The sequence below is a fragment of the Podarcis tiliguerta genome (genome assembly GCF_965153285.1).
Source record: "Podarcis tiliguerta genome assembly, chromosome: 17".
In the NCBI taxonomy this organism is placed as follows: Eukaryota; Metazoa; Chordata; class Lepidosauria; order Squamata; family Lacertidae; genus Podarcis; species Podarcis tiliguerta.
Window position 1 is genome coordinate 7,635,796 of NC_139550.1, and position 27,811 is coordinate 7,663,606.

Here is a 27,811-nt window from a genome sequence, read left to right on the forward strand (position 1 = left end):
GCTTCAGGTTACATACGCTTCAGATTACAGACTCCACTAACCCAGAAATAGTGCTTCAGGTTAAGAACTTTGCTTCAGGTTAAGAACAGAAATCGTGCTCCGGCGCCGCAGCGGCAGCAGGAGGCCCCATTAGCTAAAGTGGTACCTCAGGTTAAGAACAGTTTCAGGTTAAAAACGAACCTCCGGAACGAATTAAGTACTTAACCTGAGGTACCACTGTATAGGTATTTTCTAATGAATTGCCACCTAAAATAATTTAACCCTTACTCCTTAAGGACCAAAACCCACCACCCCTTCCTCTATGCACACACACCAAATTTGACTTTTTATCTCATTATTCTCCAGAATTCATGGATACTTAATGTATTTGAAGTATTTAAATCTTAAGAGCCTACAGAAACAGAATTTCTTTTCATCTGACGCCTAAGTGAAAATAAAAGGGTCTCCAGGTAATAAAGGGGTCTTTCTTTGGGGAGGAAGTTCCAAAATTTAGGAGCTACCAAAAGGTCCTCCTCCAGTTTATGTGCTTCATCAGACGCAGCCTTCCGAAGCCAGACGTTCTCCAAACACAAAAATGATAGCAGATTTGAATTCCTCACGCCCCCCAAAAGTACTGTTAAGATCGCTGCAAAAATTAAGTTTCACCCCCCCAAGACCCGCCTTAATCCCACCCCCCACCTTGCATGCCAACCAATACGCATTCTCTACTTCATCACCCAGTAGTAGGAGTGGGGGGGGGGGGGTAGAGGAACACTTTTGCTCCGCGCATGTGCCTTTCAAACAATCCTCCCCGTTGCCTGAGCAACGTAGGCATGTACTTCCGGGTTCATATTAAAAAAAGAGAGAGGCACAGCTGCGGTGACGTCACGTCGCGCCTAGCGAGCAGGATGGGAAATGTCGGCGGAAGACCTGCGCGCTAGGAAGCTGAGCCAATAGGGAAGCAGCACGAGCCGCAGGGCTCAAGTTGGTTTCCCAAACCCGCTCCACCCCCCCCCCCCACCAAACACTCTACCCGTCTCCCGCCCACCCCACTCCCGCCGTTGGGGTAGTCTCGTGCGCGAGGTGAGTGAGTGGTTTGGCGCGCGGGGGCGCGCGCGCTCAGCGGCACCCCCGGGATGGGATTGGCGGCTGCTACGGCGACTCTGGGTTTGCCTCGTGGGGGGCGGGCTCGGGAAGAAGGTGAGGGGGCAGCCCGGCAGTCCACCTCCCCGGGCGGAGTCAGCAGGGCAACCCCCTTTCCTTCCAACCCCCTTGTGGAAGCGGGAATATTCCGGGCATGAGGCGACCGCGAGAGAAATTTCCCTCAAAAACTGGGGGGGGGGGGCACTTTTTCCTCAGCTTCCGCACGGCAACCGTATGTCCGGGTTCGACTACCCAGGCTTCCCCCAAAGGGACTCGGCTGTGAGGAGCTGGCAGTTTGAAGAAGCCGCTCCGAGCTTCCTCAGTTAAGAGGGGCGCGCCCCCCTCCTCACAACAGTTGAAGCAACAACGACGACGACAACACTAACACTGTGGTTTTTGAACTGAGGGGCGGTTGTGAGGAAGGGGCGCGCGCAGAGCGGCTGACCTCTTAACTGAGGAAGCTCGGAGCGGCTTCTTCAAACTGCCATGTCCCCCTTGGAGTCCCTTTGAGGAAAGCCTGGGTAGTCGAACCCGACATACGGTTGCCGTGCGGAAGCTGAGAAAAAGTGAAAAGTGGCCCCCGCTTTTGAGGGAAATTTCTGCTCCAGAGGCACCGTCAGCCGCGCCACAGGACTGTGGTTCCCTTCCTCAGGGAACCCTCAGAAACCTTGCTCTGTGGTCGCGCGCAGGGGCTCCCTGACGATTTCCGCACGATTTCCAGGGTTCCTCAAAGATAAACACCGCCAGGAGTTCCATAGGCACTCCGTAGAGTAGGTGTGTGACCCATACGTTTTCAAAACTCTTCGCAGAAATAGGAGCTGGCTGGGTAATGCTTAATACCCTGTAACTTAGGCGGTGCTATTGCCTCACATTGCAAGAGGTCTCAGGCTGAGAGAATAATGGTTCAAGGCCATTACCTCAGTTTCGGAGGCAACCGCTGCCTATGCAAATATTCCAGCGTGTTTCACTTGCTCACCTTAACTTTCTGGTGAAGTCCTCTGTATTTCGCAAGTGTAACTGGACTCCCGCCAGAGATGCTGCTCTGAATATTTTACCTGGTAACTCAGCTTGGGATGAGGGGAAAGCTGACTTACAACTCTTCAGCTGTCCATTTCCCTTTTGAACATAGAAGAAAACAGGATGTTGCCTTGGAATTAGCAGTCTTGGGAGGCTCCTAGTCTTGAAGTGCTCCTTCAGGGCTGAGCAAGACATAGTCAATACAAAGTTTTGTACTTATGAGCACACACTTGCCAGTTACCTAAAACTGTGGAACCCTCGCGACCAGGAAAGTTAGTTTATTATAGTGGCTAAATATGGGATACAGGAAATCCACAATTCACATACTGCCTCTGCTGAAAACCTACTAGATGGTCTTGGGCAAGATGCTTTCTTCAGCCTTACATCTGCTGTTTGAAGATAACGCTTATGAGCTTTACGGCATGGATTTAAGCCAAGAAGTAGTGAAATAGTGCTTTGAGCAGCCACTTTGAGCTGAGTATTCACCTTCCTGTGGTTCGTGAGGAAAACATAAGAAGATTTGGCTTCCATTTTCAAGTAATTGTGATTACATGCTATACCTGAACCAAGAACTATTGTTAGGGTTTCATATGGTTTAGGAGACTGAGCCGGGATCATAAAGCTTTGTTCCTAAAACATGCTTAACACAACCACAATTTATCTGTGTTCACACATAATAAGTAAACCAAGATTAGTTGAAAATAGGAGCTAATGCTTTTGGAGGGAGAAGTGAGCACACAGGCTGGAAGTTCACCCAGACGCTTCCCTGTAGTGTTAAACTATAATTTAGTTTTCTTTATTTACAGTACTTCTATCCTGCTTTATAACTCATAGAAACTTTCAAAGTGGCATACAAAATATTCCAACAATAAAAATCAAATTCAAGTGTATTAGGAACAGAAATAATGTGGCAATCCCATGGTACTATGATTATTCAGGGGGCATTTTCTGCCCTCATTCTTAGTCTTCCAGAGCCCTTCAGCCTCTGCCTACTACAGTTCCCACTGATGTCCTCTGAGGGAAATAGAGTGGGACTGACTAGCTAGATCTTGTTCAACCCATGGTGAAGACAACTCTTCCCATGTTAGTGGCTGACCGTGTCTGAACGCAACTATTATGTATGATGTAAAGCTCTGTATAAATACAACACATTCTCACTAGTATTTCACTTTTTTTGACAGAATTATGGATCCAAGCTTGCTAAGAGAACGAGAACTTTTCAAAAAGCGAGCGCTATGTACTCCGGCTGTAGAAAAACGTCCAGCACCCTCTTCTGATTCCTCATCTTCTAAGAAGAAGAAGACAAAGGTAGAGCAGGGTGGATCATCAAGCTCAAAACAGAATGCAGGTTCGTGGGTTCTGCTTTTGGAGTTTAAGGAGAAACCTTTCTTCTTATGTCCTATCCTTCCAGCACATTGAGCTTTATGTATACATAACGATCTGATTAACGTGTCACAATGAACCACAGCTGAAATAAATGTGAATGTGCATTGTGCTGGTATATGCAACTGAAATCTTGCATGTTTTATGCCTCACTGCTGCTGCCACACCCAGGTTTGTGGCTGATTTCTCTCCAAGCAAACCACAAGTGACAAGCCAGGAATAAACTTTGGTTTCCATTGGTTTCTCAATTCATGGAGAAAAACAAACCATAAGCCTAGGTTTGGACAAGCCAGACTATGGTTTGTTTCCTGGCAGGAGTAAGGAAGGAGTGAAATGCCTGCAGTTTTAGTAGCACTCACAAGCTCACTGTTCTTTTACATTAAACCATAGTTTAATTGTGGCTTAATGTTTTTAAGATGTTTTATCACTTGTTTTTTGCTGCTCTGGGCTTCTTTGGAAGAAAGAATAGGATATAAATTTAATAAATAAATAGATAATGTGCAAACCAGGGCACCTTGTATGTTTCTTCTAATGGCAGTTTTGTGGTGGGGGTCGGGAACAATTTAGATCAGTTAATGACTTGGGGATGGAGAAGTTGGACTATAAACCTTTTCTAAAAAAATACTACTACTAATAATAATTGACATAACAGAAATGGAGCTGAGGGACTGTTTTTCTTGGTTTGTGGTGCTCCTTCAAGAGAGAAGTAATATTATCTGAACTTTCATGCAGCAGAGCTGTGTTGCTAAAGTGATTCTAGCTCTCGTGATAGTATTTTGTTAGTGTTTATAGTTTTTTTAATACAGTTTCCAGTTACATGAGTGAGGCTACTTTGTATTCCTACTCTTAAAAGAAAAAATTAAATCATCATTTAAGATTCCAGTATCCCATTTCTGGGCCTTTATGTTATATCATAGCCTAGAAATGTGAGAGATGGAATTAACCCTGGCTTATATTGAGATTTCTGTTTGAGTGGCAGGTTTTTTTGCAGCTGGTGATAGGAGCCCATGCAGGCAAGTTAGGAGCGGTAAGGTAAGGAGACTTGCTGGGCACTAGCAGCTGGACAAAGGAATAGAGTAACACTATGCTCTAATAAAGCAAGCCTCATCATTCGGCCAGCTCCTGTTGCATGATTGCCATTCTTTCTTTCCTCCAGACTTCCTTCCCCAAGTCAATGATCATACACTTTCAGGGCCAATACTAAGAATTGCAAAGTTGGTGCTGCTGTTGATGTAGAGTCCTATCAGCCAGCTAAGCAGTTGTAACTTGCAGTGTTGAGTATTGCTTAGAATTCACTGAGACTTGCTTGTGGTTAGAAAAAGACTGCTGTACCACTCACCCCATGGCAGAATCAGTTCAGTCGTTTCCTCCCCCCACCTCATTAAACCAGATTGCAGAACTAAATGTTACGTGAGCCTGCTGCCAAGAATTGCTTGTCCTGTCATCACCATGCTGTGTTCCCGTGCTCTGCATAATTTGATGGCAGCAATGAGACCTCATGGTGTAATGATATCATGGCATCAAGTTCTACTGTGTGTTGTACAGATTTTGGTGGAAGTGGGAACCCAACATAGGGCTACTTAGATTTGGTGCCAGCCTTGCTTTTCTTGTAAGGCTTAAATCCTCTCAAAGTCAAGAGCAGGAAACAATGCTGTTTTCATATTAACAGAGTTCCTTCCTTGCCTGACTGTTCCAAATATAAAAGAAAACACAGCACATACTGTTGGGTTTTTCATGTTTTTTAACCAAGTTGTCAGCCCTACTGTGTAGATGCAGGGTTGACAAATATGCAATATGGTCACTAGTCGCGCTGGTATGCTTTCAAACTCATGTATTGGCATAAGGCTAGCTTTCATGGCATAATGCTTTCATCAGATGCATGGAATGTTACCCTGGATTGCCAGAATATTTTATATATATTGTGGTGTCTAAAGAAAAACATGTTAGCAGTAAGGTCAGCGGAGATGGAATACAAAAAATGCCAACAGCAGTAATTAACTGCAGTAGTTGATAAATGTCATTGAGTTGGTAAGTTACAGGTCGTAATTAATTTACCAATGTAAGAACGACTTGTTGAATGTTCTCTACAATTATTTTACATACAGCTAAAATTTTTTACTGTCAGTACTTCATGCATTTCATTTTCTTTTGACCTCCCTGCTAACATAATTTTCTCTCTCTGCACCAGGGACAGCTAACCAGCAGTTCTCCAGTTGTTGTTGTGCTCTCAACTCCCATCAGCCCCAGCCAACAAGGCCAATGGTCAGGGATGACAGGAGTTGTAGGACAGCACCATCTGGACTCCCAAATGTTAGCCACTCCTATACTCATTCTCTGATGGAATGCTTATACCATAATGAATATGTGAATAACTTTAAATATTTGAAATGTTCTACATAAATGATTAAAAAAATGTTGTTTGCTCATCTAATACCTTCAGATGTGCAGAATTCTAAAATGGTTCTGTGTTGCTATACTTCTTTGGGTTTGATAAGCTTTCAGACTATGACAAATACTTTAAAAATAGAATCAGTCTTAGTGCTATTTTTACTCTGCTGTTTTTATACACTTTACTTTGTCTTTTTATATGTTATTACTTGTTGCCTGCCTTGGGAAAGAAATATTGAATGACAATAATATTTATTTTTAAAATAAATAAATTAAGCAGTAGACATAATTGGTCAGATGAACAAAATTTTACTCCAATCTAGTCAACAGGTTTTCATTGTAAAACCAACAAAGAAACCACTTTTACATAAAATCCATTTTCACATAACACTGTGATTGATCATCGCAGTATTAAGCATTTTGTGAACTCTTCAAGTTTCTATCCACCAGTGAACAAAAAATGGTGCTAATGATATTTAAGGCTAAGCAGAATCTGACTTGCTTGGTCAAAAGTTGCAAGCAGCTTTATTATAATATTGAACATAGGTTTTGCTGCAGGTGCTAGCAAAACAGTCCATTGCTACACCACTTCTGTTTCACGTTTCCTGAAGCTGTCCATCATAGATCTAACAGGGTTTGGTTCATTCTCCAAGTCTTTCATAGTTTTGTTTTTCACACAGCAGCAGCAGTCAAGCAGCTCATATAAGAAAGCTAGCACCACCAAACATATTACAGTAAATATAAATATGACCAAAATGACAAAGCAGGCAGTGTTCCAGTTGTCATGGAAAGGATAAATCTTCTGCACTTGAAAACCAAGATATTGGTAGAGGGATGTAGTTTCATTCCAACGGCTATTGTTGAATGTTGCCATGTTGAGAGAGTCTTCCAACTTCCGTCTCTGCACCAGCTCTGTGTGTTGAAATATACAAACAGGAAAGTTGGTGATTTTCCTTTGTTGTTAAATTTTTATGCTTTTTCCTGTCACCAACAAAATAGAACTGTTTCTTTCTATGTAAATAGTTTGAGAAAGGTTGTGTTGTTTAATTGGCTAATTATTTGTTCATGTTTCTTGCTATAGTTTTATATAACGGTGTTGACCTGCAGGTACATTAATTCAGTTTTATTTCAAATAAAGCAAAGTTTTGGATCATAGTGCTTACTTTATGTTTCTTACTGCATTGCAAGACTGCATCAGTCATGCGTAGGACTAGACATTTGACTGGACAGATACTGTCAAATAATGGTCATGTATTTTGAAATCAACTTTATTAGAACAAAAAATAGGTTTGACATTTTGCAAATTGTAAAAACAAGTTAACCTCCCCCCCCCCCCAACCCAATTAACTTACAAAATGGTAATTGCTATCATTTTTAATGTTGGGTAAAGTTTGTATAAATGTGAACAATTTACTGATCAGTTCTCTCAGTTTCATCCTGAAACATGGTCAGCCTACAGTTGTTGTTGTTTTTTAAAAAAAGTAAAGTAAAACAGAAAGATAAGCCAAGTAACAGCAACTATTAAAAAACAAAAAAATAGTTTTTAAAAGCACTTGTGCAGGCCATAAATTCTTTGGTTCCTTCAGTAAACAAGATGAAGTCCTAGGCAGTCCTAGGACCTTTGCTACTATTGTAGTTGCCTGTGGATAAGCAGCAGTAGAAGCTTTCTCTGTGACTGCTATAGGGCTAGGGAGCAAGCAGACTTCACTCTTGATCTTGCTAATGAATGACACCATGATGAAATAAATTGGTAAATTGCCAGCTGTACAATGGCTAGTTTATATATAATGCTAAACCATGGTTCATTTAGCCAAAGTGTGGTTTGTTTGAATGTCCAAACCTAGATCAGCAGACTGACTATGGTTTGTTTTCTCACAACAAAGTGTGATGTAAAATCACAGTTTATTGTTGGCTAACAAGCTGGCTTACTAACTTTGCTTGGATATGTCTGCATTCTTGCTTAGCCATAGTTTCTATGACCACCCCTCTCACTAAGCCATGGGTTGGCAAACTAAGGCCCCGGGGCCAGTTCCGGCCCAATCGCCTTCTAAATCCAGCCCGCAGACTGTCTGGGAATCAGCATGTTTTTATATGAGTAGAATGTGTGCTATTATTTAAAATGCTTCTCTGGGTTATTTGTGGGGCATAGGAATACATTATTTTTTTCAAAATACAGTCTCCTCCCCCCCCCCCAGGTCTGATGGACAGTGGACCGGCCCCCTGCTGAAAAAGTTTGCTGACCCCTGTAAGCTATAGAGGCATGAGACAAAAACAGTTGGAAAACAAACCAATCATTGGAGAAACAAGCCATGTTTGCCCATCTGTGAGACAGTTTGTGGTTTGTTGGACATACAGTGGCTTAAACAAATCATGAGTTAGCATTACATGCTAACACAGCCAATGACAATCTTGACTTCATGGAATATCTGGCCATATTTGACTGCTTGGCTGACTGGCATGCCAAACTTAGTCATTTTGTTTGAATTAAGTTCTAGTGTTTAGAATATAATTCTTTGGTCATAATTCACATCACAGTGTATTTCTATGCAGAAGTAAGTCCCACTAAGTTCAATGGGGCTTCATCCCAAGTAAATTAGCATAGGTTTGCAGCTTTAGAGAACTTTTTAAAGGTCACCAAGATTTGTGTCTAGATTAATGTCTACTCATACAATGGAAATGCCCTTTACTCCCTTCTGCTTCCCGCATACCCTTCCAAATCTGCACTAATAGTATCTCAGACCTTTGGAGAAGATTTGGGGCTGTATTGTACACAAGATGTCCATTCTGGTTGCATTTAGGCATTGTTGATTTTAGCTCTCTGTTTCCCAGGTTCAGAACAAACTAAGGTGTTAAATCAATTTCTTACCATGCCTTGTTCAAAAACTCCAAAACAACAGTTTCTTCGTTTAGAACTATGGTCAATGAGAGACTTCTGGGTTTAATTACAGTGCACTGCACAGAGGAAAAGGAAGGAGCAGCATGTGCAGGCGAAAGGCTAGCACATATTTCAGCCAAATAAGCTAAGATCTGATCATTTGAACAAGGCCCATATGTCTTCTGGGTCATAGTAATCCAAGTAGTACAGATTAATGTTGGTCACTTCATATAATTCTCTGAAATGGCAGCTTTTGGTACAAATAACAGCCAGACATCAAAATCAGAAGGATATATTGCTGTTTAAAGGGCTCTGAGCATCAATGAAGACCTTGCTTTTGTGAATGTATAACATTTATTGGAAGTTTAACAAAAATTGTAATTGCCATGACAGTCATACTTTCGAGGTCAAAACAAATGCTAGAATCCTTTTCTAGCCCATGTTTTTACCTAAAGAGTAAAATGTAGGCTAGTGCTATTAATCACAGTTCTATTTTTAAATGAGTTTGATTAACACAATAAGGTCCAAATAACTTTGCATTGTGTGCTATTTGTTTGGTACTCTCACATTTATAATGGTGCCTCTCTCTTTATTTGCTTAGATTGTTGAACTCTTTATGGTCTAATTGTAGGAGCTAATGAGATAAGAGTTAAACCAGTGGCTCTCAATGTGAAGTACAACTTTTAAAAAATGAGATCTTAGTTTTCTCTTGAGATCTCTAGAGAAAGATAGTAATTGGCACAGGGAAAGTCTCCATCTCTGGGCCTTGGAAGACAGAATTCTGGATTGACTTGGTTGAGGAGAGGCTTCCCCAGTCAGATCGAGAGAGAGAGAGAGAAATCCTGTCTGCTTGTGGAAAGCAAGCTCCCGTTGGACTCCTCACCTGCAAGCATACACCACCACAACCCAGTGAGAGAGCTCAAAATGGGGGTGGGGAATTGGATGGAGCTGGCAAGCCCCCACTCACACCCCTTTGGCTGTGAGACATCCTCCACACACAACCCACAGCTACTATCGCCAAAAGAGAAGACCTACTAGAGGCCATAGGGTCGTCATCTCAATATTAGGACTACTCCCAAAACTGTTCTAGCTCTGCTTTATTATCTGTGCACCCAACAGGCAGGGAATGTCATGGATCCCAAGCCTCTACGCTCCTTCTGCTCAACATTGATCAGAAAAGTAATATTGAAATGTATTGGCCAACAGTTTCTTCAGCTGCATGACAGCCCCACTCCCCACTCACATGAAGCCTCAGTAGTAAATGCAAGAGAGCTTTGGACTACAGCTTTGAGCTACACACCCAAAGCTTGAGGAGCTTGATCATCTTGTTGGGGGGGGGGGACCTAATGTTCTCCATTCCCCATCCCTGTTGTAGAATGGGAGAGCACCGATACTGGCTTTGTGTCTTCGATGTAAGCAGTTCTAGACTACAGTTCACCCACCAGTCTAGTCATCCATCTGCTGGATTTTTCTGCCTTGCAGGGGGGGATTTGGGAAAATTGCCCCATCAGAAAAATCAACATAGAGAAAAGAGCCTGCTTGTTAGTGCATGATGGAAGAACAGTCTTGGAAGTAAGAGCCACAGCTAGGCTCTTCTGTTTTAGAGGTGGCTAGACCTCACATGGCATCATTGAGCAGCAGGCAGTGTTACAAACTTGGATAGAAAAGCTAGGAGCCAAAAGGCTTTTGGGACATGGGTTGTGGGCTCCAACACAGAACGTCTAGCTGTCACTGAGGGGGTGGGGTGGCAACACTTTTTATTTATTATTTTGATAAGCATGAACTAATACGCAATTCACGCAAGTGACACATTGTTAAGATCACATTTTTAGCATAAACTGTTAATACATGCTTAGATTGGTGTTTAGAATAAAAATATTGGTACCATACTTCAGTTTTCAAAATATTCTACTCTTTATTGTTAAACTCCTTAACTTATTGTCTATCCTTATCAAATACTTTGCGGTTTCAAAGCACATACATTTCAATGATCCTTGAGTGTCAGCCAGGCACGAAAAACGGCACCCAGACTTTTCGAGGTGCTCACAAATAGAGAATCTTTAGGCACAAAATGCTCCTGGCACCCTGCTAATTTCGAACCCTGGCAGCTGGTAAAACTTGTCACAGAAAGATGGCTAGACTTGGCTATGGAGAGCTTCTGTCATTTCTTCCAAAGGCAGTTTTAGTGGAGACAAAAAGACAAAGCCCTTTTGGTAACACACTACATAGACATAGGCAAGAGTCTTAACTAGTGAGAACAGCTTTCCTTTCCAGCTCTCCACTGGTATATAGACTGCCCAGCTGTGTGTTGAAAATATGAACATGAAAAGCTAAGAGTGTTGGGATTTATTGAATTTCCTGGAAAGAACTGCCATGAGCTTAATTTGATCAGTTTAATTTTGAAGCAGGACCTACAATGTGCTCCAAATTATCAAGAGCAGGGGAGAAGAGGAAGCAAAACACCCACAATAAAAAGAGCATTTGGATTCCTATTGTACTTTGATCCTGCCAAATAACGCAAGATACAGGAAAGAAAACAAAACACCTAATTGCCCACGGTGCCTCTAGCAGGTGCTTGTGCCCAATGGTGGTAGTGCAGTGATAAGAGATTGGGCCATGTTTTGAAGGTTCCTGTTTAGCCACAACTGACACATAGCTACATAGGATCCAACATTTTACTGCTGTAAATAGAGGCAACAGAGCTTGGGAAGTATATAAAATTATGAGCAAAGTGCACGGCCTAAATTATTAGAAAAGCCTGATGAGTCCATAGGTCATAAAGGTATTGTTGCCTACTGATTGCTTTACTATGAAAGGAATCCTATATATCTATTTGGCCTAAATATCAACAACCTGACGTATTTTTGGGGTGTGTGATTAATGTATGAGGCTGTGTTTCATTTTAGTTGAAAAAGCAGAGTACAGTGGTTTAAAAAACTGATTGTAATCCGATTAATGATTGCTACTAGTGGTATTATGTTGTTATAAGTTTGTACAAAGATTTAAAAACAACACATTTCAATAATATTTAGGGGAAGGGTGAAATATAAATGTAACTATTTAAGAGAGCTTCAGACATGGCTATCAAGGGAGTGACTGCCTTTTATTTTTAAATATTACTTGTGCCAGGAGGATTAGCCCTGATAGAATGTGGTATAAAGACATGATGGTGCTTAGTAAATCAGTAAATGTATTACTGTCCAATACTGATTGTTTTAAGAATGGGCATTTGTATTTGCATGCTGACAATTATGCTTTGGAAGGGTTCTTTCTTTTACTACCTTGAGTTTAAAATTTTGAAACAAAATGTTTGGTTTTACAGTAAGGTAAATATATATATATATGTATGTATGCACTTCATTGTGTGCCCACACAATCAAATGACAGTTAAATATTTCATGATTATTTGTATGTACTTTCTGCTTGACTTATTTTTACTTAGCCATATGGAAAGCAGTAAAAGACATGACTTGCAAAGTAGGTTCTCTAGGTCATGTTAAAGAAGTTCCATATGGAAACATACGAGAACATGTTTTTAAGGACGATCTTCTCTGCAGTCTTATACCCACTTATCTGAGAGTAAGACCCATTGAACTCAGTGAGGCTTACATCTGAATAGACATGCATGGAATTGTTATGTTAAATGAACCAGTACAACATAAAACTTAACAGCTCATGTTTACTCTGAAGCCCCTCTGGTTTCAGTGGGGCTTACTCCCAAATTAGAGGATATAGGATTTCAGCCCAAAACAATAATCACTTCACACTTGAACTGGCAGAATCCCATTGAATATGTCAGTGATCCATCTCGGAAGAGGTACAATAGCTAAGTGCTAAGGGTTAAGGCTAGTCTAAGATTCCAGCTTAGTGGGTTTGGTTAATAGCATTTTTTGTGTGCAGTTTAGCGATAGTTTAAATTTGAGGACAAAAGAATCTTACTAGCACAGCCTTATTTCATATTTATTTAACAGTAGCTTTGACCAGGCAAAATTAGATTAATTAGTAGGTCACACGTCGCCTCAAAGGGATTTTGATCACAGAATATTACTGGGTGTGTTGGGCTCTCTCTGTAAGATGGATGGTCATCAATTCTTCATGAATGCACAGATGGTAAGATTCTCTATTAGCACAAGAGAAGCGTCTCTGCATTTAAGCAGCGCATAATCCAGCTTTAGATGCAAGAGAAAGTAAACAGTTTGTATTTTTTAAAAAAAAATTGTAGATAGGGGTCTTGCATGCTTTGATTTATTTTTAAAAATCTGTTTTGCCTTCAGATAACAATTGTACAACAGTTTAAAAAAGGTATAAACCTACCTCTTTTTAGAAAGGATGCTGGAACAGTGCTGATCTGCTGTTTAATACAGCCTCGGGTACAGCTAAAATGGAGCTCTGCTGCTATTGGCTGAAGCAGAATGCAGCTGACAACTTCCTTTATGCTCATTTGCATCAGACCCCTACTCGAGGAGGAAATCATTCATAAATCTGAAATGTAGAGGGTATCTGTCTAGATCTTCTTCCCCTGCCTTGCCTTTCCCCCAGAAGCTCCTTTAACCATTAAATATATTTATAAATAATGTGGCCTTTTGTGCTTTTGCTTTGATCCGAGCAAGGCACTTATTGTGTTAATGCCTTCAGGTTTCTTTGCTCTTTTAATGACATACCAAGCTGGTGCGAACCATCCATAACTAGTCAGAATCTTAATAGAAGAGAATTACTGCCTGATCTAAATTTTCCTATATTATTATGTACACACACACACAGACACACATTTTGTCTTTTCTGCTTTGTCAACCATTTATGGTAAAAGGCATTGAAATATTTGAAACTACAGCAGTAGTTTGTGAATTGTATCCGTAATATTTACCTTTTTTCTTTTGTTGCTTTCTGACCCGTTTCTATAGCTGAAATAGACAGGGAAGACCAGGTGATAGTTATGAGAATTACAATGTGTTTTGAATTCTTCAAAATGTGTCCAAATTTGTTATTCTGTCTTTCTTTAAAATATTGTAGGCTGTTTTTCTAGCATCTTAAGGCAGCTAGCAAAATACCAGAGATTATTATTAACAACAAAAAAGAAATAAGCCAAAAACAGAATAACCTCTGGAAAATTAGAAATTTAGGTTTTTGTTTTCCACAAAATATATCTGAAAATAATCCGTGGTACCACTGTAATAATTTACTAGTTGCTTGAAGCATTTATTGTCTCCAGTCCCCTTCACATGCAGTCACCATGCCACTGAAGTGTCTGATAAATAACCATTTGGCCCTACCTCTGTTACTGCTTTATTTACGTGCTTTTTATCATTGTGGGATCACTCCATGGGAGTATGTCTTCTGCAGAGCTTCATGTGCAGGGAACCTCATTCATGCTGTGTGGAAGGCTTGAGGCTCATTGCTGGTAATCTGTAAATATCGTTAACACCAAGGCTGCCAAGTTTTGCAAAACTCCCAGTGTAACACAATTTGTAAAGAGATACTCCGCTTTAAAAATGTCACAAACAGTTTATTGATAAAGATTACTCCTATGATAATGAACTGTGCTTTGAAAATCTTTTTTTCTCCAAACATGTAATAAGTGCTGTTTCTGAAAATACTGTAATGCATATGAGAACTGCTAGGTCTTGCTCGTAGCTTTTTCTTTGTGGTTATGGTAACAGAAGGGTATATTTAGCCTAAATGAGAACATGTTTTTCCTTTGCAGATCACAGCAATGGATCTTTTAACTTGAAAGCCCTTTCTGGTGGATCTGGCTACAAGTTTGGAGTCCTTGCAAAAATAGTGAATTATATGAAGGTATAATCATTTGTTTCCAGATATTTAGAACAATAAAGTGTGCACCTTCTAGTATAATTTCTTTAATCTCAGCAGCAATATTAAATGTATATGACAAGGAAAATGGCTAGATGCAAAAAAATGGCATATATCTTTCAGGCATAGCTCTGCTGCTTTTGGGGAGGATACTATTCTGCCTGCCAACTGAGGTCTATCATTTCCTGCTTAATCCTTAAGAGTGGGAAATGGGAGTAGGGTATCAGCTAAACTCTGCCTTGAAGGCTTCTGATTTAAGCACAAATATGACCATACCTAGCAGCACACAACAACCACAAGCTGATTGATTTCCTCTGACAGTTGGTATCCTGGAAACCTTGTTTCCTGTGCGGAAATGACTATAGAAATTAAGAGGTGCAATTTTGTTTATAGGCCTCTCACAGACTATTTAAACCCCCGGTTAAAAGTGCTAGTTTTAATAGGGAATAAGTAGGCATAAGGGAAATGTGAGACACTGAAGTAAGGATTTAGTCTTTTCTTCATTTGCATAGCAGTACACGACATATCTGTGACTAACCAAGAAGTAACTATATTTTTATGTAACCACAGACATTAAAATATAAACTCTTGTGATTTCATTGTTTGCAGCAATGAGCTAAAAAGTATAAAAAGTATAATTGTGGCTAACACCTGGCTTGGAATAATAATTTTGTACAAGTTAATTTTCACTGTAGTTACAGTAAGGACATTATTCATCTGAATTAATATATATACCTTAGTTCATACAATAAAAAAATGGGTGGTTAACTCTTATCCAATGTGCGTTTGGATAAGAGTTAACCAAACTCAGTTTTGACAGCCCTGCCCATGTTGCAAAGCAGGAGAGCTACTTGGTACAGGCTGGTTGGGGTAAGAGCCAAGCTGTAGATCAATGTGCCCTTGATCTTGAGATTTCACCCACCTGTTGCCTAGATGCTGGTTTCCTTTCCTATGAGCATAGGTACCATTTCAAATTTTAGAAGGGCTATCAATAAAGATCCAAAACCTAGCAGCTGAATTCCTGTAATAGCAATGCAGTGTTGCTGAAACGCTGTTGTAACACATTTGTGATACAACACTGGCCTATTTGTTGGTACACAGCATTCTGAGCATTTATATGTCGATATTTAAAAAAATTAATGGATTTGATTGTAACACATGCAGGATAAGAATAAATACAGAGAGGTAAATTAATGGAGCTGAATCTGTGAATAGTGTCTCAGTTCTTTAACTAAACGAAATTGCATTTCGTTGCTACCCAACTTCAGCACATAGTTTATGTACTCTTAATGTTTTACTTAAAAAAATTAATAGCAACTCAAAGTAGTTATTATTTCTTTCCCTAGACGCGGCACCAGCGTGGTGATACACACCCATTAACTTTGGAAGAAATATTGGATGAAACACAGCACCTAGATATTGGACTGAAGCAGAAACAATGGTTAATGAGTGAGGTAACAAAAGCAACTATTCAGACTTCTGAGATAAGGCCAGTTCAAATAAGCATTTTTATCAAATGTTAACTCATATTGTTCAGCTGTCATACAGAGCTTTAATGAGCTATCAAAAGAGACAAACTTAGCAAGTTGTTAAATTACTATTTGGTAAATACTGGTTCAAGTTATTGTGAATATATTTTCTGTAATGTTTAATATTACATTTCCCCTAAAAACCTGATATCTAAATGCTATCTAATGTGAATGCATCACGTTAAAAAAGGTGTGGCACTCTTCAAAGCATATACATTCGTTAACATAAATTTCCAGTTCATATTGTGTGTATGCTAATTGTGGAATAGTTTTAATGTTGAGTGCTTTATAGTAATAAAAGCTTAAAAGATCTGCATTTATTTAAATGTGGATTCTCAAATGTTACAATTGCAGGCATATTTTACTTTCACATACTCTAATAATATTTCCCTTTGGCTGTACAAGATGCCATCACTTTTAAACAGTAATTAAATGTTTAGCAAAGTCTAAACATAATCTGTTCTTGGGGAAAAGAGCACCCTGAAGCCCCCAGTGTTCATAGAATCCATGACTAGACATGTACTAGCAAAATAAAACTGTGGCTTGTTGCCATATAACACACCTCCACCCACCTATTCTGAAACACCTGCCTTGCCCTATTGGTTCCAACAGAGTTTGCAAGCTGTTCAGCTTCATGCTCTTCTTCCAGCAGGGACATTCTGAGTGAACCAGGGTCTGCAGGTCACCATCAGTACTATTCAGTAGCAACTTGACTTGGCCAGAGTGGGCCTTGCTTTGGGCAGGGAAAATAGCTGGTGCTTGGAGGGGAGCTCCCACAGTCGGGCAAAAGAGGTCAATGTCTCCTGGGACAATCGCCAAGCACCTTCATCCCCAGGCTTATGAGCACTTCAGCCATCCCTACCCGTGAGTGAGTTACCAAGATGCAGTTTTCTGAGAGACTCAACCATTTCAGCTTGACATATGAAACAATGTGTGTGTGTCATCCCCCCCACGAGCTGTTCTGGGGGTTCTCCTAACCCCCCCCCCGAGCCAATTTCATTGGGGTAGTGGTGAGAGTGTTTTCCTAGTATATTTTAGAGTTTACAAGCAGACACCGTCCTACCCACCTCAAATTCATATTGCACAACACCCATGCTGAGAAGCAGAGATACTGCAGAATAACTTTCCTTCAAGAAGTCCTGGAAAGAGGCAAGGCCAGAGTGATGGCTCATTCAGAGACACACCGGGCAGCCTCCTGGGCAGGCACATAATTCTGCTTGATCTCTGCACCGACAGTGACTGAATATTCCAGTTGCTCGTGATGCCAAGACATCATGCAATTTACATAATCATTGGGTGGAAAGAGGCTGATCAGGTGAGTAATACAGGCATGCAACATGAAGTTCCTACTTTGGGCCTTTAATTTATTGTGGCTCTTTAATATGCAGTTTTCTTGTGGTAGGCAATATTTCCTGGTACATAATTTAGGAATTACAGTGGTGCCTCGCAAGACGAAAAGAATCCGTTCCGCGAGTCTTTTCGTCTTGCGGTTTTTTCGTCTTGCGAAGCAAGCCCATTAGCGGAGTAGCGCTTTTAGCGCTATTGGCAGTTTAATGGCTAAAAACGGCTTTTTAAGGCTTAAGGGATTAGCGGTTTTGCTGCTAAAAGGCTTTTAGCAGCTTAGCGCTTCAGAAAAAGGGGTTTTGGAGCGGAAAAAAACCTCAAAAATTTTCGTCAATTTTCGTCTTGCGAAGCAAGCCCATAGGGAAATTCATCTTGCGAAGCGCCTCTGAAGACGGAAAACCCTTTCGTCTTGCGGGTTTTCCGTCTTGCGAGGCATTCATCTTGCGGGGCACCACTGTACTGTTTTAACAAAGTGTATACAAAGCAAATACATGGCATCTTCTGCAAAAAGCTGAAAACATGTATTTATGTTACAGGCCCTTGTCAACAACCCCAAAATAGATGTTATAGATGGAAAATATGCTTTCAAGCCTAAGTACAATTTGAAAGACAAAAAGGCCCTGCTTCGGCTCTTGGATAAACATGACCAGCGAGGGCTAGGAGGAATACTTCTAGAAGATATTGAAGAAGGACTGCCTAATGCACAGAAAGCCATAAAGGTAAGCAACACTCCCTAGTTTCATGTTAGGAATTTGTTTTTCTTATTCTGCAAAAGCAAACTTGTTAATTGCTTTTACTTTTTCAATAATATGCTGCAGTTCAGAACAACTTGTGTGCACTATCTGGGCAAGGATCTATTTTTTTCCTGAGAGATGCTCAGAAGCTGCCTTGACAATCCCCCCCCCCCCCCCGCAAGTTCTTTCAGCTCCCCTAAGTTCTTACAAACACTGCTTAAAGGAGAAGTTGGAAGAAAGTAGTGTACACAGCACCATTTTTTCTTTTTAAACGAACTGGTGCAAAACATCCACCCTTCTTTTTGAACTGCAGAGTTCAAAGAACAGTTTGGCAATTCAATGTAGACAGCTTCTGGTAGAATTTAAAATAAAAATAAAAATCAGGGGTCAACCCTCTGAATCATAGCCATTGTCTTACTCATGGTAGCAAATCAGTATAAAAGGGCCTTTGCAGTATTGATTGGGGGGGGGGGGGGAGTTCAATGAGACTTACTCCCAGGTAAGCCTGTATAGGATTCCAACCTAAATATACCAGTTTTACAAATGAGGAACTGATGCTGACAGAGAGTGAGTTCCTTAGGGTCCTCATCAGTTCAACTTGTGGTTGAGAATGCTTTTGAATTCTGGACTTCCTTTTTAAGAACCATTTTAGTACTTTTAATGCTAAGCCAAAAGCTTAATACATACTCTTTTATTCACAAAACTACATTAAGTAACTGAATCACAGCAAAAGATTTTGGTATTTGTTTAGATCACTGATTTAGACCATCTGCCATCTTAAAGACTCCGAACATCTTACAACACAACACCTAGAGGACCACCTAATAAATCACTTTTTCTGAAAATTCCATTAATATTAACACATTTAATTATTAATAAATTTGTATACCACCCTATCTCCAAAGATCACAGGGTGGTTTGCAGCATAAAAATACAACATGAGAACACAAAATACATAAAAAAACAAACAAACCAATAACTTTCTCCCCCAACACATTTAAAAGGCCAGAGGCCTGTTCATAGATCTGCCAGAGGCCTGTTCATTGAGAAATATTTTCTCCTGGCTCCTGAAGATATGCAATGAAGGTGCCAAGTGAGCCTTCTTGGGGAGAGCATTCCACAAATGGGGAGCCACCGCAGAAAAGGCCAGTTCTTGTGTTTCCACCCTCTGGACCTCTCATGGAGGGAGCATACCTTCAAACAGCTCTTACCCTAATGACAGGTGTTTTGAGAGCTGCCTGCAGTTATGTGTGCTCATGTGATCATTGCTGCTAGATTTTTACCTAGCAGTGACATTCAGAGTGAAAAGCTGGCTTCCAACGGCTTTTCAGAATATATGTATAGGTAGGCTGTGTTTATTAATATATATGATAGAGATGGGCTAACTCCCCCTCATAATTCATTGAATTAGTGACTAGAATTAGAGTGTTCTTCCTCTTGCCTTCTACAACTATAAGTCAACAAACCATTAGAATTTAGGATTATTCACCTTCCCCTTGTTTATAAAAGTGAACACTGTGGGGATAAATAATTTGTATCTGTTGTTATGTGAGTTACAAGATGTTTTGCCCATTCACAAAATGCTTGCAAATTTTGTTAATTGTTTATGTCATAGGCAAAATTAATGCAAGCATCCGTCTCATATTTATTCTAAATGAGTTCCAGTGTTGAGCATCCACCCATATCTCTTAACAGATTCAGTTGTTGAGGATCTCAAAAGTACTGGAATTATCAGTGCTTAAGTACACTTATGTTTCTGTGTTTACATTTGAGGCTTTAGGGGACCAGATCATCTTTGTTACACGTCCTGATAAGAAGAAAATTCTTTTCTACAATGATAAGAGCTGTCAGTTTACAGTGGATGAAGGTTGGTTTTCTAATTACAGCTATAAATATATGTATGTCTAGGGAAAGCATATTCTAGATATGGGTTTAGAATAGTTTATTACTGGGCTGTGAGACTTTGGTCAAGCGGATGTTGCTAGACTACAACTTTCATTATCACGGACAAGTGGCCGTGTTGTCTGGGGCTGATGAGAGCTGGAGTTCACCAAACCTGATGCCACACTCATGGTGTCAAATGTTAAAATGTCACTCGCGTGTCTCACTTCATCTGATGTTGTACAACTTGAACCTGAATGCTAATACATCTAATATTTAAATTCCAGAGCCTAAAATACTGAGCACACTCATCTTAGCAGTGTGCTGGATGTTGGAGACCCTTGAAAGCAGGTATCATGGTCTAGGGCAGGGTTTCCCAACCTTGGGTCTCCAGCTGTTTCTGGACTACAATTCCCATCACCCCTGACCACTGATCCTGCTAGCTAGGGATGATGGGAGTTGTAGTCCAAAAACAGCTGGAGACCCAAGGTTGGGAAACACTGCTCTAGGGCCTTTTAGGCTCCCTTGCATACAGCCACATAGTCCCCCTGTCCTCTTATGAATGGCAAACATGCAGGCAGAGATTCAGCTCGTACATGTAAACTTGTTAGTTTATTCATAGGAAATAATGAATTGAGAGGAGGCAAGTATGAGCCATTTCTTAAAAACTCTATATCCCAGAAAAACAACAACCATAATCAAGAGATTCAAGCACCTTCTATGAGGAAAGCTAAAAGTGGTTGGGATTTTTTGTTAAGGCAATCTTAAGGGAGGAATATGGGAACAGGATTGCGCAACCAGTGTCATTAAACCCTGTCCTCCTGTCCATCAGCGGACATCACCAGTGATGCCACCTGGTGTGTGTGTGGATTGGGGGAAATGGCCTTGCAAGGCCAAATTGGACCTCCTGGGAGAGGGGCAAGTTTTCAGATAACCGCTGGGAATATGCAGATGATAAGACTGTTCCCTAAATATAGGAGTGGTTGGTAGGCTTTTCATAAAGCCTCTTTGTCTCCTTCAAAAAATTATTTTAGAAGAATATGAGAGAAAATAATTTTAAATATGGCTAAGCTATTAATAAAGTGGGATTGTTCTTTTTTCTGAATGCTTTAGAGAAAGCATAGAAGCCATTTGGCATATGTAGTAATGTACTATTTTTATGTACTGTTTGATGATGATGTCATTTTTGTCCATTATGTGCTGCGCTGTCATCACTATTATCATATTTTATTTATGAATTATCTAAATATAGTTGGTGTTGCACTTCTACCTGATATTCAGTCTATTTAATCCCAATTCCTTTGCAATATGGGGTGTCAGTAATTTGAAACATGGTTGATTTTTAAGGCTTTATGTTTATTGTAATTGTAATTATTAGCTTAATGTTTAATTTAATATCACTTGATAGGATGAATGCATAGCAGTGTAAAATGTTTGTGAAAGGTTAGAGTCTTCATAATTTGATCTGTAGATGGCAGCATAATCTCACATTTGTAGTTTGCTTGCTCTGTTATGGAAATAATTGTGTATAACTTTTATTTTGGAATCTGTCATGGTACATTAACAGTGTGTTTTGTGACCTGTGATTTTATCATTTATCTGATTTTTTAAAGCTTGAACTCTGCTAAAAAGATACTTACTTCTTTCTTTCAGATATGAATAGTCAGCAACGGCTATCATAGGATAACATATTACAGGCTTTATTTTAGAACAGTGGTTCCCAATTAGCTCAGTACTGTGGACCCCCTGTTTTTCAAAAGCCAAGCCATGAACCCCCTACTTTTGAAAATATTTATATCTGTATAGTAGTTTTTGTTATGTGAGTGGTGTTGCGAACCTGCTTGGGTGGGTTACACAGACCCCTTGCCGTTCATGGACCACCAATTGGGAACCACTGTTTTAGACCATTACAAAACATATATCAAGTTGGCATACCCAATTCTAAAATACTAGAGCTTCCTTGATATAATGCCACATGTGAATGATAACTGTTTGTAGTGAGCTATTCTCTCCTTATAGATAGGAGGGCATGTGGTTCTGGGAATCAGAAAATCAGGGCTAATAAGCATTTTCTGAAGAGCTGGGACTTTTCTCTAGATCTGCATGCATCTTCCTGCCTTTTTTAGGGAATGCAGGGCTTTCTCAGAATTCCTTTTTTATTATTTCTGTTATTATTAGGGTTTTCATGTTACTACAATAAAGCAGAACAGTCCCTTATCCCTGCCCCCTCTACCCCCAGTTCTCCTCTGTTCCTCCCTCTGCTCTTGTGCTTTTTCAGTTACAGCATTTCCATTTCTGATGTTCATTGTTTGGTGTGTTACATATGATGTTCAGGTTTACATTTTCAGATAAGGATATGGGCCAATAAATGTCAGTGATGTTTGGGGTCCCAGATTAACAGTTGTTCAGTTAGAGAAGTTTCCATTCCTATGTTGTGCTCCCACTTCTTCAGGTTGTGAGTACTTTTCTGTGAAAGGTTCCAAAGCTGTGCTCCCAATTCTCTTGGAAACTAGACTTTATGTAGTTTATAGAGCAGCATTTTCTCACAGGCAGCTAGCCGTAGGAGAGGAGGTCTTGTATTCAGTTTTCCATTTTTGGTGTTATCCATCCTTTTCAGTATTTTCAGAGGGTTATGCATTTTGCTGCCTGTGTGACTTAGTGGAACCATCTTTTCTGTATTTTCAATAATCCCCAGGTATGTAGCCAAATAGGATGTTGGTACCTCCTTTTGTCAGGAATTTGTCCAGTACCAAATTAATTCCATTCCCAGAAGGGTTTGATTATTGGGTAGCTCCATAGTTGGTGGGTTAGGCGGGCTGCTTACTTCTCCAGCGGGTCATCCATGGGTGTAATGCCCATGCGTTTAAGGCATGCCAGTGTCCAGTGGACCTGGAGGAGTGTTTGTTGTTGTTGTTGGATTAATCTCAGTCCAATGTCATGGGTGAATAGGTTAATGCCACTGTACATAGGACTTTTCCCCTCTGTGCTGGTGGTAGGTGGGCTTCTATTTCTTTGTTCTGCTTGTGTATAATTGGGTTTAGATTGAGGCTTAATGCATTACATATTAATGTGTATAAGCACTTAATTGAGTTTTCTCAAATGTGAAGGTATTCTGTTTGCAGAAGATATGGTTGCACTCAGTGCATCTGGGACAGATTTTGCTTGAATTCTCAGAATTGCTAGGCGGCTGCAGGAGGAAGGTTAGATTTTTGCAGAAGTGTCCCAAAGGTTTTTAATTCATTATTCCATGTTATGATCTGTGATCTGTCCTCTCCCAGATCAAGTTCATATGTTTTATGGAAGTGCTTCTTTTTTTTAAGGCAAAGTTATTCAAGTGTTTTCAACAGTGCTGCATTTCTGAGTTGTAAGAGTTCTGTATTCTGGTAGGCTTGTTCCCTGTTTCTTTTTCAATGCCAAAAATACCAGTATTTCACTTCCTATATTACAAATGTCTCAGCAAACACAAGAATTGCATTTACTGTCTTAGCAGCTTGTGAGACCTTGTACAGTGCATTGTTGAATTTCATTTTTATTATGCCAGCTCATGAGGTCATCCATCTCATCCCACATAATGCCCGTCTTTGTGTTTACAAATTGTTTGGGTGTGCAAAACCTACCACACTCCTATCAGCCCAAGATTGCTGATCAAAATAATAAAAAACAAGTGAAGAACTGCAAAAACTTGAAAATGTATTCATTTCAAATACTTTCTCTTCTACCTTTTCCTTATTCAGTTTAATACACTCTGTAAACTACTTGCACACTCCGTTCACATGTCTCGCGTTCCCCTCAGTTACACAAACATTCACATACTGATTGGCTGATTCACCAGGCAGAGCTGCTGAGCTTGTGGCTGCTCCCCTTAGCTACTAACTTGATCACTAAGGGGGAGTGTAGCCCCATCAAGTACAGGTTGTACAGCTGAACCAAGATCAACAGAAACCTTAAGCAGTAATACTCCGGGTCAGACACGTGTGCCCTCACCAGGGGCCGGGCACGGAAGGCAAAGGAGCCTGCTGCGCCTGCCAGCCCTCACCACTGAAGTGACACCAGCCACCAGTGACACCGGCGCAGGGCTTGCTCGAGGAGGGCAGTGTCAGCAGCACCCCTCAATGCGCCCTGGGTAATTGCCCTGGAAGACCCGCCCCGCCCCCGCCCCCCGGCTGCACTGCTGCCTTTTCTCAATTAACCCTAAATTTGTTAATCTCCAACCAGTTCCATTACTTTCATATTAAATCCAAAGGAGGAAAGGTCACAGAGGATTTCCTTGGTTAGCATCACATCAAAAACATGAATGCTTGGTATATGTGGGAATACCTGAAATGGTTTCTGACTCGTGTTTTAGGGTTTTATTGATGGGTTGTGCACTGGGTCTGTTGACAGGCACTATCGAAGTTAATTACCATGGAATGAAGGGAAGTGGAATTGTACCAGTCACAGCCTTGATAAAGGCATTCCAGGAAAGCACTTAAAACGATATATGGAGGCAGGTTGCATGCAGGTTATCAGACCATTGCTGCTCTTTGAAGCTTTGGGCCTCTTCTTCATTTTCTGTGACCCATAGGCCAAGATAGCTTTTTGGTTTTAAAAGTGTGCTAAAAAAACAACAACACTAATGAGACTTGGATAGAAGCATGATGTATCTTTTGATTTGTTAATCATTTCCTTTGGGCTCAAACTACTTGTTATAGGAAATGTGTGTCTGCTGCCAACCCATCTCTCCCCAGCTGTACCTACGGAAGGAAAACACATGAGAACAATGCGTTCTGTCTCCACTCCACCTCATTGTGGGAGATGTGGAGGCACCAAATGCAATGACTTCACATCAGTTATCTTTCACTTGAAGTTACTGGGAAGTCAGTGGGAGGAAATGCTGGTGCAGCAGCTGTCTAGTTTGAAGGCCACATACATTAAAGAAAAACGTATGGTACCAATCATTAGAGTGTACTGAACTGATACTCACTAAGCATAAGTGCATATGCATTTCTTATAAGGAAAAAGAAATCCTGAAAAGGTTGGGAGACTTTTCTGAAAGCAGTTGTGCTGAAGTGACCCTCTAACCAGCTTCCAGGAGTGTTCATCTTTGACCTTTCAATTCACTACTGTAATTTAAAACCTTATGGTTTGTCTGCCGTGTCATTGACAATCTGGGAAAGCAGTTTTTCCTACTGCTTAAAACTCTGCAAGTTTTGCACTGTGAATGCATTGAGAAATATTTCCTGTTTGTTTATCCAGTGCCGTGTCTAATTAAGTATTCTTATTTTGGCATTTTAGAATTTCAGAAACTGTGGAGGAGTGTTCCTGTGGATTCCATGGATGAAGAGAAGATAGAAGAGTACCTGAAACGCCAGGGAATTTCTTCCATGCAGGAGGCTGGACCAAAGAAAATAGTAAGAAAATTGCCATTTTTCCATGCTTCGCTCTAGTGTTGAGTCAGTTAAGGAGAACTTAATCTGGACAGAATTAATGCTTTGTTACCCTTAAAATAATCAGGTTACAGGACAACAATCAGTATTTGTCTTGCAACTAATAAATGAGGTAGTTGTCTTCCTCTTCTTCTCCCCAGGCCTCTTTGCCCTTCTCCTACCATTAGGAATGCTTGCCTGAGATCTGGCAAATGGTTACAGCAATTTGATCCCTTTATGGACTCAGTAAAATTCATTCTTTTTGCATGGTGCCATGACATTAGGGTTAGGCTTGATTATAAGATTAGTGCTGGGAACTTTTAAAGACTGTTCCCTATTTCACTATACCCGGGTCAAAATGTAGCATTTCTTTCATCCATGTACAGAGTAGTCATTTTGTTCAAAATCATTTATTATGACTATGTTACCATGTACATACATGGAGGTTTAAAAGAGAAATAATGAAGGGAGTGTGTTCAGAAACCTTGAGCAAAGCACACACTTGTACCACCCATCAGCACACCTTCATGCATCCCCTCCCCTTCGCACTTTTCCTTCAAATCATGGAGGTCTGAAGAAGTGCAGGGAATTTGAAGGTGCGGTCCCATCCGCCCACTAGCTGATGTATGACATCAGGGGTGGTGTGGGTGTGACTCCCCCAAAATGGCCTCCACAGCCAAATAGGGGGTAGCCTGGAGGGCCACGATTGGTCTGCAGTCCAGAAGTTCCCCACACCCTGCACTGTCATGGTTTAGTGTTGGTGTGTTTCTCAGGCAATCAAATTCATGGAGAATTGATATTTCAACTTCCATTAGCCATGATAGGTAAAAAGAAAATGTCACGTTCAGTGATATTGCATTTCTGGTTATCAGAAGCCAGGGCATCCATCAGAGATAAGTATTACTGTCATCCCCTGTTTGTGAGCTTCTTAGAGGTCGCCATCTGGCCACTGCCTGCAAGAGAGGATGCTGGGTTAGATAGGCCTTTGGTCTGATCCTGCAAGGCTGTTTGCAGAAAATGTTTTAACAGGATTATGATTATTCCTTATTTTTCCTTTTAGGCTCCAATTCAAAGGAGAAAGAAGCCTGCATCTCAGAAGAAACGGAGGTTCAAGACTCACAATGACCATTTGGCTGGAGTTTTGAAGGATTACTCTGATGTGGTTCCGGGCAAGTAGAGGACCTTCTGGAAGGAACAGTTGTGAGCTTTGATGCAGATGCTCAGTAGCTCTGAGGGACGAGTGTCCTGTGTATAATGTTAAGTGGTTCTACCCCCTCCCAGTCCTGCAGCAGCCGAGAAGAACCAGCTCTTGAGATAAAGGATGAACTGTTCATCTATATTTATCTTATTGGCTAATATGAACTTGGATCAGAGCTGTTCACTGTCAATAGACCTCTGGTATTGGAGTTAAATATATTCAGCATGTAGTGCCAAGGTTCGTATTCACCATTTAAGTCTTCTTTGAATAATTTTTGGGGGGTTCTGTGGGTATTTTCTTTTATTCATTGGGGTTGACTTAGAGATAAAATGGAGTGTTTGTTTTCTCTCTCAAGGAAACATGTTTATAATAAAATACTAGAAAGACAAGGCATTTATTTTGGGGTATATTTCCTTGCCTGTTAATTGAACTACAATAAAAGCTGATGCTTTCTGTCTTGCGGAAATAAAAATGAGTGGGGGTGGAATTGTTAGGATACAATTTAAAATGGTCCTCCACGTTCACAACGTATTTTTTACATGGGTCATTCTCCTTACTTATTATTTCACAAAGACCCTGGAAACCTCCATTAATTTTTAGTACAGAGTTTCAATTGGTCACCAGGGCTAGCAGCTCCACTCAGATTATGGAGGGTAAGCAGTTTACTGGGTTGAGTCATTTCTACAATTCAGCCTGTGTTGGAAAGCTGCATCTCATATACCAGGCAAAACCAATCCCCAAAATCATTTTGTCTTCAGCTTTTCCTGGTATATCCATGCTAATAATAGGTTTTTACGTATTTTTATTTGTTTCCTACATTTATATCTTACATTTCCTCCAAGGAGCTCAGGGTGATTAATTATGGTTCTCCTTATCCACATTATATCCACATAACAACCCTGCAAGGTAGGTTAGGTTAAGAGACTGACTGGGCCAAAATCACCTGGAGAGCTTCATGGCTTAAGCTCCAGCCTCCTCCTTCCATCTTAACTGTACTGCAAAAAGAATGGGACAAGGTGGCATTCTTTTTCTTTTTCTAAAAAAATAATTGATCCACCTCAGGACTCAAATAAAAACTGTGTGTATGGAAGGTGAGGAATCAGGTATTCTTGCCTTCTCTAGCAATT

General features: G+C 40.5%; 2 protein-coding genes across 4 annotated transcripts; one reads left to right on the forward strand and one right to left on the reverse strand.

Annotated features, from left to right (window-relative positions):
* The first annotated feature begins 852 nt into the window (after positions 1-852).
* Positions 853-27,073, forward strand: GTF2E2 (general transcription factor IIE subunit 2). 3 transcript variants are annotated; one of them, XM_083420622.1, is made up of 8 exons: positions 853-1,062; positions 3,321-3,487; positions 14,487-14,578; positions 15,940-16,047; positions 18,003-18,185; positions 19,974-20,067; positions 25,356-25,471; positions 26,547-27,073. In XM_083420622.1, the coding sequence occupies exons 2-8, from the start codon at positions 3,325-3,327 to the stop codon at positions 26,661-26,663; spliced, it is 873 nt and encodes a 290-aa protein (XP_083276748.1). In that variant the 5' UTR covers positions 853-1,062; positions 3,321-3,324; the 3' UTR covers positions 26,664-27,073. The 3 variants fall into 3 exon arrangements, with proteins under 3 accessions (XP_083276748.1, XP_083276750.1, XP_083276749.1); XM_083420624.1 differs by lacking the exon at positions 853-1,062 and adding an exon at positions 1,566-1,688; XM_083420623.1 differs by lacking the exon at positions 853-1,062 and adding an exon at positions 1,730-1,896.
* Positions 5,872-13,866, reverse strand: SMIM18 (small integral membrane protein 18). Its single transcript, XM_083420818.1, has 2 exons — positions 13,100-13,866; positions 5,872-6,822 (listed from the first exon to the last, which is right to left on the reverse strand). Exons 1-2 carry the CDS (start codon positions 13,257-13,259, stop codon positions 6,491-6,493), a joined length of 492 nt encoding a protein of 163 aa, XP_083276944.1. The 5' UTR covers positions 13,260-13,866; the 3' UTR covers positions 5,872-6,490.
* Positions 27,074-27,811: the final 738 nt, after the last annotated feature.

Coding starts and splice junctions, on each gene's coding strand:
- GTF2E2 (XM_083420622.1), top strand. CDS start 3,325: ATGGATCCAAGCTTGCTAAGAGAACGAGAACTTTTCAAAAAGCGAGCG. Junction 3,488..14,486: donor AAGCTCAAAACAGAATGCAG/GTTCGTGGGTTC, acceptor TTTCCTTTGCAG/ATCACAGCAATGGATCTTTT. Junction 14,579..15,939: donor AAATAGTGAATTATATGAAG/GTATAATCATTT, acceptor TTCTTTCCCTAG/ACGCGGCACCAGCGTGGTGA.
- SMIM18 (XM_083420818.1), bottom strand. CDS start 13,259: ATGATTTCCTCCTCGAGTAGGGGTCTGATGCAAATGAGCATAAAGGAA. Junction 6,823..13,099: donor AGCATCCTTTCTAAAAAGAG/GTAGGTTTATAC, acceptor TTCAACACACAG/AGCTGGTGCAGAGACGGAAG.